Here is a 19,505-nt window from a genome sequence, read left to right on the forward strand (position 1 = left end):
GTAACACAAACACATATCCATCCACCACATAGGGACAACAGGGAGAGGCAGTGAATGGTTCTTTACAACAATGCGTGTCGTACGGTTGAATGCAGAGCGTCACACAAAACAAAAGTCTGAGAGACAGCCAACTGGCCTGGCACCACTTGGCACAGGACTGGCCCGCTCGTCCTTGGTATGACAGTGAAATATCCAGACAGGCGCAAATATACACAAAGTTTTGAAATTAACTCCAGGTAACACACTGCATTACTAAACAGGACAACTCCATTCCATTCACAGCGCTGATTTCACAACTAAAAAATTGTATGTTTGCTGACATGTTTCCAGAGAAAGATAATAGAGCATGTATGGCGGTGGTGAAGGGTGTGCCACTTGCTTGTTTACATAGAGATGATATTCTCCAGAGTATGGCATTAAACATAACTACTAGCATTTATTTAATTACAGGTGTTATTATTGCCAAGAATAATACTAATGCTATAATGTGCTTCCCCTGTAAAAATTTTAATGTAATAGTGTAAAACCATCTACCAGAAAAGTTACACAGTCAAGAGAAGAAAAAAAAAAAAGCTTGAACCTAATTTACTTTGAAACATGTTTATAACTTCTCTGCTAGTGTATGATAAAAATGTTGCCTGGCTTGTATAGGCCTTAAATGCTCTGCCCTAAATACTGTTATTATCAGACTGACTTAAGAATATGAGTAGCATTGTAATTTTACAGTAGGCAAAAGTCTCAACACCTATACCAGTGACTCATTCTGTCATTCAATGTACATATCCCGTTAATCACACTTGGGAGGATCATCTTCAGTGAATTCAGGGTTGGCCAGGAATAAACAATAGCCAAAAGCTACAATGAAGTCCATGGGCTTACCACTGTATATGCAATAAATATCTGAGTCACTTTGAGAGGATTGGCAAGGCCATCTATTCTATACAAATTGTGAAATCCCATCTATAGCTTAAGGGTATGTAGAGGTATTTCTTCAATCCCACATGCCCCACCTCTAAATCTTCTTTGTTGAGACACCATCGCTAGCAGGAAAACTAAAGACATGACTAATGGCTGGAGTTAAAACGTAACATCTAGTTACAACGTGTCAATTCAAAAGCATGTGGAGAGGCTTAGCAGTAAAACCTTTAAGGATTTGATAGGACCAGGCCGGCGTCAGTAAACGGGAGTGCCTTGAGTTTACCGATTCTCTTGTCAGTGGGGATGTGTGTGGGCAGTAGGATGTGGTTAACATGTGCGAAGGACCCAACGACACTACTGTGTGGACATAAAGGCGAGCGGGGGGCGAGAAGTTGAAAAGAAATACACAAAAAGCGAGTGAGAGAGAGGAGGAGAGAGAAGCAGCGAAAGAAAAGCCAGCGCCTCCTTACTCAGCAGGAGCCGTCTGCCAGAGCAGGAGTCAGGCAGGGGACCACAGGGACCAGCGTGGACGCGTGCCAAATACAATGACCTGCGAAGCTGCCAGGCCACTATGTGCGAGTGTGTGTGTGTAGTTGTCTGTGTGGGAATGTGTGTGTGCATTCTTGGAGCCACGCTGCCGCGCCTCTTCACAGTAACACTGACAGAAATGCAATAGACCCCTGTATCAGCAGAGAGAGGGTAAGGCAGAGGGAGGGAAAAACACAGGATGAATTAAGAGTCAAAAGGCTAAATACAATACAAACAATAGACAGTCTTTGATTGTTGCATTGACCTCGAAAAGTCATATTTTTGTACATATTTTTGTTGAAGGTTTCAAAAACCTGGAGACCTTGCACAGACCTCTCCAAAGGCTGTGGTCCTATCTTGCAGTGATTACAATATAGTGCCCAAACCTCTCTCCCGAGCCATGAATGATTGAAAAACTACATAATGGTGAATAATTGAACCTAACAATGTGTCTTTGTCCAATCTGCAGTTGGCACAGAATTATTTAAAACTGGAATGTGAACTCAAGTGCCGCCCCATGGACAAGAGGTTTCATCACAGCTCATGTTAAGCTCCATGGAGGCCAAAAAAAGATAGATTTGCTGTGTGTCTGTCCCCAGTCTTCACTATTTCACGCTTTTTACTGCCCTGTCTAATCGTGCCAAAACAAAATGTGTAAATATTGTAACATCTTTAGTCTTAACATTTTGATCTTGGCCCAATCCACAAGGCCCAGCTGTGATCCTGTACAACTCAAGTGCTACTGGACACAAACCAGACCTCGGAGCCCAAGAATGTACAGAGTGATTCTGCGGACTAGCTTTATTTTAGCTGAAAGTAGCACAGGTCCCATCTGGAGCGGACACCAATAGCAACCTGCGCTATCCCAAAGTCTTAGGCACACACAGGCTGCTATTGTGTGCTTGAGCAAAGGGGGTTAAAAGGGACTGTCTCCTTCCTGCTGACTCGTGGATGCTTTTGCCCTAATCGTGTTATCTCCGTCCCAAAAAGAAATACGTTAATAAATAGAGCTGAGAAAGATGGCGCATTAGCTCGTCATGACTGCTGGCATTTTTCACTTCAACATGGGTGAGTGTGGATACGTTTCCCTACTTAAACTGCAAAAAGGACAGTGAAACGTAAAATAGATTTTAGCAGTCTCTATGGATCAGAAACTTGAGTTAGTGTTAAATGTAGAGTAATGAGCAGTGCAGGTTTATGATAAAATAAGGTTTCCCACAAGACATTTAAATTTCATTTTATTAGCCTCCCAGAAGAGGGCTTATAGCTTAAAGAAAGATTTGAAAGTTGCTTGATCTGCACTTTATTTTTGAGAATCAGATTGCCACACATCCAATACCTGTGCATGCAACAAAGGGTTATTATGATTTTTTCTTTAAATTAAAATACATACTTAAAGTTCAAATCTATTAAAGTTACTTATTTCATTACAAATGCTTTTACTGCTCAAATATACTTTGTCTCTCCACAGACTTGACTTGTAACTTTGTCATGATGCCACCTGCTTGTCTCCATGAAGATGGACAATTTTGTTCAATGCTGTGAAGTGAAATACTCCAGGCACCGCAATAACATACTCATCCAGAAAAGAACATAGTACATCTTTAAAGCCACAATTATTAGAACTATACCATGACTACCTGTTGTGAAAGAACATCTATCCATCCATTTTCTTCCACTTATCCGGGACCAGGTCGCAGGCGCACTAATCTAAGCAGGAACTCCCAGACTTTCCTCACCCCAGACACGTCCTCCAGCTCCTCTTTTGGGAATCCAAGGTTTTCAAAGGCCAGCCGAGAGACATAGTCCCTCCAGCGTGTCCTGGAACTTCCCTGGGGCCTCCTCCCAGTGGGACATGCCTGGAATACCTCCCTAGGGAGGCGTACAGGAGGCATCCTGAACAGATGGCCGAGCCACCTAAGCTGGCTCCTCTCAACATGGAGGAGCAGTGGCTCTACTCCAAGCTCCCCCTGTGTGACTGAGCTCCTCAACCTATCTCTAAGGGAGCACACAGCCACCCTGCAGAGGAAACCCATTTTGGCCGCTTGTATCCGCGATCTCATCCTTTCAGTCATTACCCAGAGCTCATGGCCATAGGTGAGGGCAGAAACGTAGATTGGCCAGTAAATCAAGAGCTTTCAGCTCAGCTCCTTCTTTACCACAACAGTCTGATACAGCGACCGCATCACTGCAGAAGCTGCACCGATCTGCCTGTCAATCTCACGCTCCATCCTTCCCTCACTCGTGAACAAGACCCCAAAATACTGGAACTCCTCAACTTGAGGCAAGGATTTACCACCCACCCGGAGAGGGCAAGTTACCTTTTTCTGGTCGGGAACCATGGTCTCGGATATGGAGGAGCTAATTTTCATCACGCTCGGCTGCAATCTGCCCCAGTGCCTGCTGCGGGTCCTGGCTCAATGAAGTGAAAGAACATAAATACAAGTATTGGGTGCAGTCCTACTTATAATTGTCCTTTTTGGAGTGCTACACCCTGCTAATGTTATAGGCAGCAAACATCTGATCTCCCTTACAAGAATACCTATGCTACCTATGCGAAACTAGTCCTGCTGCTCAGATGTCTCCTGGCATACTTCTAATAGAAAAGAATCCATTGACTAAGTTTCTATAATAGGAAACCAATGCAGTGATCATTAGTAAGGAATGACTAAGTGCACAATGCAAAATGGTACCAAAGAGGAGCTCTAAGTTTACATGCTTAAGGGCTTATAGTCTGAATGTGAGTGCGACAGGCTGAGACATTGAGATCGTACCGTTTTTTTTCTAGCGTCATAAACACTCCCTACTCTAGGCTTTGAACTCAATAGAAATGTCACAGCAGCCTGCGCACTGGCTAACACGCACATTCAATACTGACGATAAAGGAAGAGGTCCTTTTAGAGAGAGGACCTGAGGGAGAGCAGAGAGACAGATGAAGGGAACTCCCCCTGAAGTTAGCAGACAGACATGACACAACAGAGTTGTGAGGGGGAGACAGACTACAAAAGAACAGGACACAGAGATACCTGCTAATGCAATGTGCAGCTAGTTCATCCACATACTTACACGATTTATGAAAATCTCTTCAAGGAATCTGAAGAGGAACCTTTGGTACAAACGTAGAAATATGCAATGGGTGTCAATGATGCGTGATTGATATGTTATGTTGGTTATTTGGAGAGGAAGTCATTGTTTTTTTTTTTGTTTTTTGTTTTTTATAATGCAGGTATAAACCTATGATTATAATTTGGTTGGAGATTCAAAGCATGTTGATCAGGTTAGACAGATCCTCATTTTAAGACAATTAAACTAATCCACACCGTGTCATTACGCAACTTCCCAGAATCTAAATGTAATCCAATTAAGAGTTAGTGTGTAAACATGACCACTAAGTTGACCCAGTGAGTCTATGTGTTGTTCATTGTGATATGCTGTTTGCAATGGGAGAGTGGCACTAGTTATTGTGTGCTTATGAGGTCTGCTTTATCACACAAGAAAAAGAAGAGCACATTTATGGATTTCATGTAGTTGCTGGGAAACCTAGCTTTCCAAAAAAACTCAGATTCTTGTTGAGCACCAACAGTGCTGAGAGCTGGTCCTGGCAGGCCCTCTGTAGCCTAGCATTGCTTTCACAGAAAAATGACTTTCCTGGCTTTGTGGTATTTGATATCAAACCCAATCTGCAGCCCTGTCTTTTGCTGACAGCTAATGTCTATAGGTGTCTCAGTGAGTCACCTGGCAACTAAATACAGAGCCTGGCTTCACCTTAGGTGATTCAACACAAAGGCAACCTGCCTGGACTATAGCATGCTCCTCACACTGCACCTGCTAATTCATAGCACTCTTTTTTGAGTTCAGTACTGAATGGATTTTACTGGTCACTGCTCCACACAGACGTCTGGTAAAAGAGAGGAGGTGGATTGGATGAAGAAAAGGAAAAGGGCAGGAAGTGGACAAGTGAGTACTAGGGTCCAACCATGGTCCATGGTTTTCCCACCATAAGACTCTGACAGTGTGCCCCAGGGCCCCTAGTAACCACTGGCTTCCAACTGAAATGCTCTTTGTAAGTTAAAAGGTGTGCCAGGCTCGGCTATAGACCACTGTAACAAAAGCAGTGGTTAAATAGCATGGGAACCCCCTAGGGGTGTAGGCCAGGGTCAGTCCGTCTGTTCACTGTGTGACTGTAGTCCGAGCTGCTCTTTTGGGAGCTGACCACAATATTAGGAATGTATCAAATTGGCCAAGCAAGTGTCCTTTCTACAGCAGCCTAATAAATGGCTGCTACTGTCTGGGTCTTGATTGTACCAAACCACGCAACTGAAAAGAAAAGTCTTTGGTAAACCAGTGCATTTTCAAAGTGAAACGTTACTATTTATGTGGTGACGGCAGAGGACTAAAATGTATACATTCATTATGTTGGGCCAAGCTTCCATATGGAAATTATTGATTTGAAAATGCAGACAATATGTGAAAAACAAAGCCAGCTGACAATAGATTTGCTCTTTCTCATAAGATTTGAAAGGCTAAACAGCTGGACTCAAATTGCATGGAATCATTTCTTTCACCAAAAGCCCATCAGCTTTGGAGCAGCAAGCTCAGGTCACTGTAAAACAATCTGTCAGCTCTGGGAGTAGCTCCAAACAGACTCTGCAATCAGGTGCTCTGTGTAGACACCCATACAAGTCTCTTCTCCTATACACCATACATACATACTGCAAATTAAAAAGAAATCTTCTGCTTATTGAGGCAAGTAAAAAGAAAACATGGAGGACAAAACACACATGTCAAGCAGCTCTGCCTCTCAGTGCAGCGTTAAGGAGACTCCAATCACCGTGAATTATCCTGACAAAACCTCTCCAATCACACTGCTACCCCCCACCGCTCGCACACTTGCCTTCACACTTGTTCTTCTGCATCCATGTGCTCTGAAAGAAGACATGTAAGACTCCTAATGGTAAAATATAATGACTTTAACTGTACCAGATGAAGCATACGGTGAAGCAGCACTGAGACATCCAATTACACTCTGGATGACCACTCACTCCATCAGCAGTGACAGGCTAAAGAGGAGAAAAAATTGAAAAAAATATATGGAGATCTGCTTGGTGTTTGAAGCAGATGAGATAAGATTGGATTTAATTGCTTGGTTCAAACACATGGCTTTAATCCCATTGTTACAGTGTGGCGTTTCATCCCACTGATAACACTCCACACTTTGAACACAGATTTACACACACACATAAAGATTGTGCTTCTGCTGGCGTGGCAGAAAAAGTGCTTAGCGAACCACATGCTCCCTTTTTTGAGGCAAAATTTAACTAGGTGGAAATTAGACTTTAAAATCACAAAAGAAACAATGGGCTCAACCAGGAAGGACGGATTTATACCAAAGTATTTTTAATGTACAACAAGGTCAAACTGGGAAAGTTTCCAATAAGCACTTTCTATTTTTTATTTTTTTTTTCAAATTGTGCTGCCTGTCTGAAAAGTATCCAAGTGTTTCTGCAAGCATTGAAGAAAAAAAATAAAATAAAACACATCAATCATATCTGGAGAACTCTTACTGGCAATCTCAGTTGACGGTCAACGGTCTTTTAAAAAACATGTCAGCGCTATCCTTTTGGGAGGAGTACAAAATGTAAAAAATAGTTGGAGTTGAGTTCTTGGGAAGACAATTATTGAATAATAATTTCTGGTTAACAAACATTTGAGTACACAATGAGGTTTATAAAAATGCCACCACTACTGCTACCACTACATTGCCAAGAGACATTCACAGTGTCTATATCCGCCATATTTGTTTGGGTGCAAGGCTGGTTCTTATAAGGGGGAGTGTGTGACCAGCTGAAGGCAGACTGAGGTGACCCACACACTAACGCATATGGCTCTGTGTGTGTATGTGTGATCATGTGTGCGTTTGAAGGGTGAGGGGTCCTGACCGCTCTCATTCTCACGCCTGCTGACCACATTAATCACGTTGCATATTGCCAGTGCTTGTATGTGTGTGGGTATACTTGACTGCTCCTATCAATTCATTCCAGTCTGGTCCTACCCCTTTTTCTCAGGGCATCCCCCATCCCCCCCGTCCCCCTCCGCTCTGCCTCCTCTCCTCAGCTCTACCCCTGGTGTGTGATGGACTGCTGGGAGCCTAATGAGAGCCCTCCTGCCCCTTTGGCTCTTTTTGGTGATTGCAGAGAGAGTGTGTGCTAGTGTGTGAGTGGGGGGATGGTTGAAGCCGAGGTGACAGGTTGGTTATATACCTCTACATTTGAAGCTCTTGTCTTCACACCTCTTTCCCATCTCACACCCAGGCTATGCCCTGCTCTTCACGCCAGCCTCCTGCAGCCATCTTGACATTCATTTGTTGGTAAGGGTTCAGCCTAATGGGGTACGGGCAAGTCTGAGGCTGGTGAAACCTCCTGAAATCTAGCTAGGAGCAGGTGGGCAGCAAAATGCTCTGGAATAATGGGCATTTCTCTACAGGTAAATAGCAATAGGTAATGCCACAATTATATTACAGCCATTTCTAAATTAGTCTCTTGTGAAAAAAGAAGGATTCTTCACTTCACAACATTTTGTTATTATTCCACAATAACAGCAATATTGATATGGTAAGGGGATGAAACAGCAAAGTTGGATTAAAGAGCCATGGCACGGTTTAATAAACAAGTCATGAAACAGACTAGTGAAAAACTTATTTCAAACAACTCCACGATCAACCACTTTGTCAACAAGCCATTTCCGATTAATATTTGTTGTGCAGTAAATGTTTTATCTAAAGCACTAAATGCTTTTATTTCCATTTCTGTTTTAAGGGTTAAGAAGCAATGTGCAAAGATTTACACACCAAATGACTGAAATCCACCATACAGGAGGCCACGGCCAATTTGCTAATGCACACTGACAATGTGAATAACCATAATTGGGTACTAGGTCTCTAAGTGATATAATTATTCATAGTTTAGGAGCTAAGTGCTTCCTTTAGAGTCTTATCTGTACAATTGGGGTAAAAGAGTGATGGCGATAAAAGCAGCAGGCGAGTGTGAAAAGTAAAAAGAAATGACCAGATAAATCCGTGCAATGACTTAAGTTCAAATCACTTGTCGAGGTCATTAGTGCTTAAGAATAACTCGAAAACGTAGAAAGCATGTGCTGAAAGAGTGTGGCGCCTGTGAGATCAAAGCCCAACCAAATGTATGGAAATAGTCTCAAATCCGGCTATAATGGCCATCTCGCACACAATAGCCTCCTATGGGCCAGCGGTAATGGCACAATTGAGGAAGTGCACACTGACAGCGACACACAAGCATGTGTGTATTCAAAAAGCATTGTGAAGTCGGCCCGATATCTGTGATCTGCAACTGTCCACTTCCAGCTGAGATGAGGGCCACAATCAAGAGCCAAATTTACAGCATTCAAAAGGAGAAAGCTCAAAACATCTGCATGGAGATCAAGAAGCACTGGATACAACACAAAGGAAGGCACGAGGGGGAAAGAAAGAGGAGAAAACATGGCCAAAAGATTAGGGTTGTCACGATATTAAAATTTCAAACACGATTTTGATACAAAGGAAAAGGTCCGACACCAACTTAAATACCACAATAAAAACACAACTTAGTATAGATATATATTGTAACTTTGTAATGTCTTTAACATTAGCATAATATTTTTTACTACTTCAGCAATAGATCAAGCTACTCATGAAATGTCAATATTTGTCCTATTCTTGTCCATTTATTTGGGATCAATACTTGTTCAAATGCGTATACAAAAATAAGTTACAATGTCAAATGCACTTGTGTCTTTGCATGATGATTTCAGACATAATATTTTGTTATAGGCTTTATACCATTTCTTGATATCACTAATCTTAAAAATCTACCAAAGGAGTTGTGTCTTAAATTGCCAACAGACAAAGGCAAGGGGGAGTGTGCAAAGCAGAACATTCATGTCAAAGCTAATTAAATGCTTCTAAGTTGAATGTTTGGGGAAATGTGCTCATTCTCTTTTATGCCAAAAGTCAGAAGAGGAGATCAATGCCATGCTAAATGAAGCTAGAAGCTGCAGGCAATTAGTTTAGCCTAAAGAGAGCCTGTCTGCGCACTGGGACATCTCCACCCACAGTCTTCAACTAAGTCCAAGCTACATTATCGTCATCACTTAGTTCAAGAACTGTTCGCTTCAAACTCTAAAAGGGTTCTCAAAACGCCTTTAGCTGATGAAAAGAGGAGACACACACGTCCTGATACACACCTTGGACAAATGTAATGCTCGAATGAGTTCTATCCAACCATCAAGTAATCAATAGCTCTGCGGAAGAGAGCTTTTTTCCATTGGTTTGAAAGGGAGAAAGACTAGGAGAAAGGTTTAGACTTTACAAAAATGACTGCATGTTTTAATGTAGTTTATTGGATTAAATTATGAGGCACAAGGTAGGGGTCAGAAGCAGCTTACTCTAGCAAAAATGAATGCCAAAAGTTGCACAGGAATGATGAAACATGTTTTAACCAAGAATCAAACAGAGGATTTCATCATCCAAATATTTCTCAAAGGAATTTTCACTTGTGCAGTCTCATAAAAATTAAAATGACATAGGCTTTTTCACCCCCTAATAAAAACTAGATCATGGCACAGAAACGGTGCAACTTTTGAGGGGTTTTTTGTGCTTTTTTAGAACAATGCGACTACCACCCCCACTTCTCCAGTCATTCTGGGTTTCCCCACTGTTCAACGCCACAGGCACGGCTTTTATTTAAAATGCAAACATGTCACTTAATCCCCCGTGGGTTGAGTTATTAGATTATATTACATAAAGAAAAGAGTTTGGGGAGTTGGGAGGCAAACTGCACATCTATGCTTAAGGTAGATTTGTGTGCATTTTGCATTACAAATAGACATTCTCCCCAACATTTGTTAGGCAATTACCATCAAATGAGTAGCCGCTTTTAAGTCCAGTCTTGCACCTATACGCCATTTTAGGAAAAAATGCACAATGGCCAAATGCTACACAACAATAAAAAACAGGTGTGGGAGTGTGCAGTAACAGGCTAAAATAGGCAAACGGCATGAAAAGCCATACAAAGACAAGGCTACCATTATTATAGTGGTTGTACACCTATGCCCGAGGCTGGAAATGGAGAGAAACAAACAGGATGGAGGCTGTAAAATGGGAGTAATGATGCATCCATATCCTTCTAACACCAATTGGAGATGGGGCCATGTTGTTTATGGGCATTGCTAATGCTAACTGAATAGCATTTTCCCTTGCTGTGCTAAACAAGTCTGGGTGGAAATTGCAACGACAACACCTTAGGCCAAACAGGAGGCAGTGTAGAAGATGAAATTCAGTCATTGTGATTTTTAAGCAATGGCTGACCTTTTTACAGCAAAACATTGTCTGGCTAAGGTCATCTCAAATGGATTAGAGCTTACCAATTGGTTCTCCTTTGTGTCTCAAATGTACAGATGTTCCCCTCCAGCTTCAGCCTTCAAACAAGCACTTCTGATTAATATATTTATATAATCAGTCTCGCATATACATGTGTACAGGTGTTACCCGCTTTGATGAATACAACAACAGAGCAACCCTAGTGTCCTCATCCCTCACAAGAGAGCCAAGAGTGTAGGCTTGATTTGTTTTACCAATCCCTTTTCAACTGTGGAAGGGTTTTCACTGGGCTGATTGAGTCTTTATGTGGGTGCCAAGTATTGCTTTCTAGAAATTCTATATGAAATAAGTCCATGCAAAGTTTAAAAAGCGCTACAACATATACGTAAATATGTCTTGCTCTAGTCCTGGTCTTGGATCCAGAATACACACTTCTTCAATACTTTACTTTAACATGTGAGTGGTCACCGGCGAATTTCCCAGTTTTCAAATGGAAGTGATTGACAGGTGGAGTAGCCAATCGGGGACACGCATGGTCTGTTCATATCAGAAAAAATAAAGGGAAAAAAAATCACAGGGGGCTGAAAAACATTGTGGATTTCTGCAGAATCAATGGACGAAGCACTAAAATCTGTTAATCTGAGGTGAGATAAACGTGATTTTATTCGTAAATCATAGGTGACCAACAGGCACCTTCGTTTCACGTGTCACTGGTAAAAAATTGAATCTGATTGCACAATCATGTTTGACCAGGTTTGAGTAGGGTCTGGGGACCAGACTGATATCAATATATGTATAAAATACAGCACGATACTGTTCTGGGTTTGCAAGGGAAGGTTTAGACCCGATTTTGAACACAGGCTATGTTGAGCAAGTCCTGGTAAAGACTCGGTTGTTTGGTTCGGTTCTAGTCCTGTCATGATCTATATTCCAGACAGTAGCTTTATTCCCAATTTTGATTTAGTCTATGTGCAAGTGTAAACGCAGCCTCAGGTTATGACCAGGTTAATACAAGAACTGGACCTGAATTACTAAAATGAAATCACCTACTTTTTATCTGTACATTAATAATAGGACAGTAACTTGTTATTCATCTCCACCAATCTGTACTGTTAAAGTTACAGTCATCAGCATGTTCTTCCAATATCTAATTTAGAAACAAAACACAGGAATAGCAAGCCTATGGTGTATTAGTCACGGCTACCGAGAAGCGTGAGCCAACCAACATCCTCAAGAGTCTTGGAAACGACGCACAAAAGGTGTCGCCGAAAAAACGGTCTGGCCTGTTTCACTCCTCAGCGGACCCATAACACCAGCCACCCCCTCCTCACCCCTCCCTATGCATACTTCCTCAACCGGGAACTGCATTAACTTTCCAGATGAGTATATGGGACTGGGGAAAAAGAAATCTATCCAAGATCCTACAGACAGAATATGATTAAAGGCAGAGTCATCTTATACTGATGCAAGTTACAGAAACAGAGACGTGCGAAACACATTAAAGAACATGAAAGCAAAATGGGGTGCGGAAAATGGAAAAAAGAAGTTGAGGTGTACATAAAAAGACAGGGCAGAGAGATGGACAGGAAGATGAAAAGTGAGGAGTGTGATCAGTCTTTCAGTCTTGGGACCAGAGCGTGTGAGAAGAGATGAGGCAAGATGAGCTCACAGCCTCCTCCTGACTGTGTTGAGAAACTGTAGAGTGAGTTTAAAACCAGAGAGAGCTAGCTTTTCCATAACAAGGAACCCTACAACCATACTGCCAGGAAGTGACACACATGAAGCAATAATGGCTCCTCCCTCCAGTACACATCAGTCAGCAAGCTTTATAACTCAATCATTACATTCACACAGACTCGAAAAGCCCCAAGACAAACATAAAAGCATGAATGAGCTTGAAGATGTGACAAAGTGTGATGATGTGATCTAGTTAGTAATGCAAACAACTACTGAAATTCTCTGCCGGGTTGTGTTTTGAGTAGGGGCTAGCGAGTATGACGCTAACCGTGTTCAGGTTGGTTCAAGTATTGAGTGACATCAACTCATTCTTTCTCGCAGGATGAAGTAGTTATGCGTAATGTCGGTTAGATAGTATAAGCCATTTCAGTTGTTCTCCAAAGCAATTCACTTTTCAGTCGTTTTGGATACATGCTTTATGGTGGATCCGTTCGTCACAGAAGCGTTTGTCCCCTTAGACGTATAGTTTTAGCTTGAATAGTAGAAAGACAAGTCACCCTTGCGTTAGTTTTAATCCCGTTCAACTTCACCGCCACACTGTATTGAAGTCACCACTGCTTCCAAATAGGCATCCAGGACCCTTCACCGCTTTATGTAATGTTGCGGGGACATCACACATACACACACATAACTCAAATCCTACTATCTACCCCCCTTTCTGTGAACAAGAGGTTTTTCTACAGCTGGGTAACAAAGCATGACCCAATAATCCTAAAGCCTGACTCAAAGCTAAAGGAACCCCCTTCCCTCTGCCTAGACTTATACCCTTCCTCCCGCTCTCTGAGGACTTTATAAGGCATGGGCAAAGGGGGGTTAACCAACACAAATACGCTTAGCTGTGATTATTCCAATTATGAGTTGGAGCCAGGAGAGAGTTATCATCAGCACACGAGGTTTTGGGGTCACAAGAAAGACAATAACTGACATTCTCACCTTACAGACCATGTAAATGAATATGACCCTTCAAACCACAGCACATAAAAGTCTAAATGTACATTCACTCTCATCTTTTGAGTTTGGTTCTTTTGCTTTGACCCATCTTTAGAACTTATAATTCAATCAAAATATCAAGTTGTTGTCGGCCTATGTCTTGTTTTATAATCTTGTGCTTACAGTGCTATGGCTTCCCACATTTCTCATTCTTCAAATTCCTGTAACCTGGACCCCAAATCTATCTTGACATGCTGCAGATATGAAAAAATGAGGCCACTTTTTTTCATTGCTAAATTAAAAAAAGCAGTAATTGTGATCAATGAGGAAAAGGTGTATAAGAACTGATCTCCAGCTATGAATTTCAGTTGGAGAATTAAGTGAGTTGATAAATTCTGTGTTGTTGTTTTTTCTCCAACAAGGAGTAGGAGATGAAACCCACTGTAGTGCCAGCACATAGCCTGGATAAAAAGGGTACCTATAACTCCCACACCCATATTACCTAATAACAAAATCAGTGTGTTCCAAGCATAACAATGATTTAGTTGAACAGTTATTATTAACAATAATTACTCAGAGTGTATGCAATTGATTGTACAATAGTAGGTACGCATTGTGGAGTAAAGCTATTGAGATGCCATGCTTGAAACCATGCATCATCAACATGCATGTGTCAGCATGCTGCCTTGTCTTCCCAGCCAGGTCCTATTACAAGCTACATGGGCCATCTCGCTTTCCTAAAAAACAAGTAGTGCCGCTCTGTTAAGTGGCGATTATATTATGTCATGTCAGGCAAACGCAATCTTTTACAGGTTTGCAATACGATCTTTGATAACTACACTGTAGTAGTGTGGAGAGCAAACGTGCAAGACAATTGTTCTTACTAGTAAATGAGAGAGTAAGCTGTTCCCAGGGTTTCAGTCAAGGGAAGAGCAACCCAAATCTTATCTGAGCACTGCTATTCAGCTCCTGTTATGTTTTGTTGACAGAAAGACAAAACCTTGTAGGCGCCTGACTGTTATGGTTGACCTTGAGGGGAGAATGGAGCGGTTTACAGGTGAGGCAGGTAAGACTGGAGTGTTTGCTTTCACACTTTAAAACTGTTTCCAAAAGTTGTTCACTTAATTACACAAATGAAAGTTCAAAAGTATTTATTAGCAGAGTAGCCAAATTCTACAATGCCATATTGTTCTACCATGAATATTTCAAATCAACATTTACATTCATTTTTGAAACATTGCCTACTTTATGTCATGTCGTCATTATGAATGTAACATAGTAAAAGTAATAGCTCATTTACAACTACTACATGACTTAGAATAGAATTTATTTACCAAGACTTTGAGTAAACCTTGATACAACAAAAAACATGAGCAACAATATGTGTTAAAAATGGGCCACAACATTGTCAGTAGTTGAAAATGACTGAAAACTATCCTTAACAAACTCATGTGTAGCATGTAAACTGACAGAAATCTGGTTCCACAAACTTGACAAACTAAGTTATGGAGAGAGACTTCCTAAAATGCACCATTCTATCTCCTGTTTCATTTTGTTTTAGGGCTGGAATCAATGAGCAGTCATAGGATGCAATTAGATCCAGCAGTCCCGCTGAAAAGGCACTAGCCACCAGTTTTCAGCAATTCCCCAGATACCTTGAAGCAACGTGAAACCCCCTAGACAAGCTCCAGTGGTTCTTGCTACCATCTGGTCTTAGAAAAATCCTCGCGGTGATGCCATAAAGAGCTGCTTTTTGCCTAACCATTGGCTTCATCCCATCAATTTTCCCTGGTGCCTGAGCTCGCTCTGTGGCCGTGGGTGCGAAGCTAATGAGAGTGCGTGGAGGAGATGGGGAGCTCTGCGGAATGGCCCTTTGTTTAGAAACAGACCCTTCTCTGCAGAGCTAGAAATGCGAGACGCGTATCGATCATTTCGACTGGAAAGTCTTTTGTGCGGCTGGGCAATGCGAGGCTTCCAACCAATTCAACCAAACAAATACATTCAAGTTTTTGCACCGGAAAAGATATAAACTTCAAGAGCCAACCGCAACATAAACAAGCAGAAGCGTGTATTCTCCACGCTGGTGGCGACTCCGCTCTTTGTCCGGTCCGACCAGTATAGCAGCAGCAAATAAACAAAAAGCACTGGAAGGATTTTTGGGATTAACGTTGGATTAATCATAATAAGAGACCCAATAACCGCCTTTGTCCCTCGCCTAAGCTCTTGCTGAGTTCAGAAAAACGACTTTCCAACAAGGAACGCGCACAAACAGAATGCTCCGACGCTACATCACAGGGTCCTATTGTACCCGCGTCTGTCAGCCTGCTCCGCGCCTCCCCCTGCTCCTCTCCGGAGTTCAGACGGAGCCCGCAGAGCACACACTCCCCAAAACACATGACCCGGCACAGAGCACCCTCACCGAGGCGCACGGATCTGTGGTGCGCCCGAGCAAAAGGCACCAGGCTGAAACGAACAGGCACAAAAGAAGCCCTTTAATATTTAAACAGCAGCTGGTTGACTGCGCTAGCGAAGCATTAATAGCGCTTCCTCTTTTTGCAAAGTCAATTTGAGCAGAAAATAACCAAATGTTCCACTGGAAAGCTAGTTTACTACAGGGCTCAAAATGTGCGCGTTTATCTGTCGCCAAGATAGACGCTTCGCATACTTTCCACCACAGCAAGGAAAACTTCAATCAATCATCCCCAGTAAAAGGTCCTCAGCAGCGGAGACTCAACATTCCGCGGTGTTCAAGCCCAAAAAGCATTCTTCAAACACTGCTTATCGCACTTACCAACTTGTAAAACGTTTTCCACACAGCCCGTCTCAAGTAGTCTGATACCGCGGCGGAAAGGCAGTCCGTCTCCGGTTCCCACCGACCCAGCTGCCCCCGTGGAGGCTGTCGTACCGGGGGTAGATCCTCCACCAGCTCCCGGTGCTGTAGCCGCGGAAGCCGTAGTCCCTGTTCCGCTCGGAGTCGCCGTAGAGCTCTCTTCTCCGGCTACTCGGCACTGAAACGAAGAGTACATGCATATCTCCTTCTCGTTCCGGGGAAAAGACCAGTAGACTATGCGGCGCTGTACGGGCTCCGGGATCCGTTCAAAGCGCTCTTCTACTCTTTCAAAGGCCCACTTCTCCGCTACTGCCTTCGCGGCGCAGTCCAGTAGAGACTCCGGGGAGCGATACCTGGAGCTCGGTAAGCCGCTGCCGTGACCGGGCCCTGGCCCGGGACCCCGGGGAGCAGGGCGCAGACAGGGTCGCTTGCTGGCCGGCGGCGAGGAGAGGAGGGGATGGGGCTGTTCTCGGCGTCCTTCCGCCATGGCGAGCTGTTCAACACTGGCGAGACGGACGCTGTGCGGACCGAGCAGCAGCAGGAAGCAGACGCGCACACACAAACACGCACTACACACACGCACAGACAGCACGCCGCCAGCTTCACATCACACAACTTATCAGCAGCACACATCCGGCCATGCCCTTCGAAATAAAGGGAATGAAACACTCGTTTTTGGTTTATTAGAGATAACGTGGAACATTTTACAACAGAGCATACAAACATAACACAACAGAGCATACAAACAATACAACAATATAATACAACATCTGTATGGAAAATCATAAAAAGTTGTGCTTTTATGACACGATTTTGATTTAGGTTTGAGTCAGAATGCCTCATTTTAGGGTAGCCTGCTGCCTTCTTTTTGTGTATATTTTAATGATGCTTCTTGTAGTGGGTGTGGACAGCATATAGGCAGGAGAACATTAGGCCATAAAGTCCCCAAGCATTTATAAGTTGTTCAAATGAATGCTCTTAAAAAGTAACACCAAGCAGTTGAACAGATTTGGTAATGAACTTATAGCTAAGAAAAATACAGTGGTTAGTCAAGTGGATCAAGGGTTGGCAATGATATATCTGGAGAGTGTGGGTTTCCCAAGTCTCCAAGATGAGTTAAAGTATTGCATTGAGATAGAAAATAATTAAGGTAGCCTACTCAAAATAAGATAAAATGACTTTTAAAGTTTTAAGGGGGATTACATATGGTATAATGTGATGCCCACTGTGGGTTATTTGTAGTTTAGCTATTGACTTGGAGAAAGGTCCATTGTCAATCCAGCATGCAGATTTAGAATATGCAGATAGCACTGTTGAATCAAAATAATATTTCAGCAGTTCATAAACAGGAAATCATTATACTATATTAAACTGTGTTGAATGAATCAGATCTTTTTATTGCTCAATCTTTCTGACACAAAATCACATTCGGGTCAGTCAGTCTTTAGTTCTTATTGTATCAGTGGAGTGCTGTGTACTTCCTGTGTGTTGGATTTGACTAGACGTTTGTGCAGACAGAGGAGAGAGAGGCAGAGGGGGGCTGTGCGGTCTGATTGATGGCTGCTGGAGGATGTTACACGTCACTGAGCCTCACAATAACAAAACACTCCTCACTCTCTCTCATCAGCATGGCATGTGAGCCTTGGATCAGCCCAACCACTCATGATACTTTGTAGACTCAATCAAAACCAGAGTGGACATTTTAAACGAGCACTGCTGGCACATGAATAAAGACCCAAATATATTCCGATATGTGATATGCCATTTTCAAACAAACAACAACTACCTAAATTAAGCATGCCTTCAAATGCTATTCAGTATCTCTGCACTTCAAAGCTATGAAAAAACAACACTGTCCTGCAGATTGTCTTTCAAACAACAAAGTCTCCCTCCCTTGCTCATTTTAAATAGGCGTTGATAATGATCCCGGCTTTCCCTTATACATAACAATTCACCAGTGTCCTGCAAATTTAATTTACACCATTATGTGTCTTTTGCATATCAGTTAACACAAAAGAGCAAATAAACATCTTTTCAAAGAGCCATGCCACACTGCCACAAGTCTTTCCCTCCACCAAAGGCATGTTGAATGTTATTATATTGACTTTTTGTTGCGGTTGCACAGGGACAATGCCCAGACTAATTCTTCTGGGTTGAGGTTTGTGTGTGTGTGTGTGTGTGTGGGTGGGTGTGCGTGCGTGCGGGTGTGTGTGTGTGTTTGTGTGTGCGCGAGGGCTGTTTTGCATGCTGACATATTGGTGTGAATGAGATAGCTCACTAGTGTCAGACGGCCAAACTGCAGTGGACTCTCACAAGACCAGACATGCAGTGTGCCTGTCTTTAGACCTAATCCCTCTTTGCTCAACAGCAATGTTTTGTTGTTGTTTTTTTGTGTTTTTTTTTTTTTTTTTTTCATAATAAGCTTAAGAGAAACATCTGTATAAGCACAATTTCAAAATAATTAGTCCAATATCACTAATGTAAATGATTTAAGACAAAACTAATGGCTGCACATATTGATAATCAAAGGAACATGCATGGATCATCTGCTTTATCACCTGAGCTGATAATGTCCTTGGTCTAAGTCTATGAATAGCCTCACAGGGAGGTGAGATGCCTTTGAGATGTGTCTGCCCAATACACACTCACTGCAATTTACACCATATTGTGACTGACTTGATGTTAGTTGGAAATCTACATTCAGGTAAAAATTAAGAAACATTATAGGTGTGTTAAAAAGTTAAAGAGTTGCCAGTGTCTTAATGCATATAAAGAACAATAGTTTGTTCCCATATCCAACAATGGACAGACCCTGAACCTCCAGAATTATTAGGAATTGGCAACTCAAATGAACGACTCATCTGAGGCTCATTCTGCTTTATGATCGGATAATCAACCTGAAATATCAAATAGCAACATCAACAACTCAGTAATCATTTTATTTTGTGTCACAGTAGTTTTTCACACTTTCCCTTTTAGCGTAAAACTATTTAAAAATATCAAGAAATTACTCAAAGGTAAGATATACCAACAGGTACTTTATATGGAATGTAAGATATGTTGTAGATAGTAGCTGGTAGTAGTAGCACTTTCTATTTGTAGTTGATTGTTGTTTAAGTCAATAACGTGTGTGAATACAATAGAAGGTTAATACAATTTCCAGTTTCATTACAA

At 42.2% G+C, this 19,505-nt stretch overlaps 1 protein-coding gene across 1 annotated transcript in view; it reads right to left on the minus strand.

Moving 5' to 3' along the window:
- Positions 1–16,917, minus strand: part of zswim5 (zinc finger, SWIM-type containing 5) — a 43,676-nt gene extending 26,759 nt beyond the window's left edge. The window contains exon 1 of the mRNA XM_055228311.1: positions 16,293–16,917. Coding sequence (XP_055084286.1) covers positions 16,293–16,818 — 526 coding nt within the window. The 5' untranslated portion in view covers positions 16,819–16,917. The remainder of the gene's footprint in view (positions 1–16,292) is intronic.
- Positions 16,918–19,505: the final 2,588 nt, after the last annotated feature.

This window comes from Periophthalmus magnuspinnatus, chromosome 17, assembly GCF_009829125.3.
Source record: "Periophthalmus magnuspinnatus isolate fPerMag1 chromosome 17, fPerMag1.2.pri, whole genome shotgun sequence".
Lineage (NCBI taxonomy): Eukaryota > Metazoa > Chordata > Actinopteri > Gobiiformes > Gobiidae > Periophthalmus > Periophthalmus magnuspinnatus.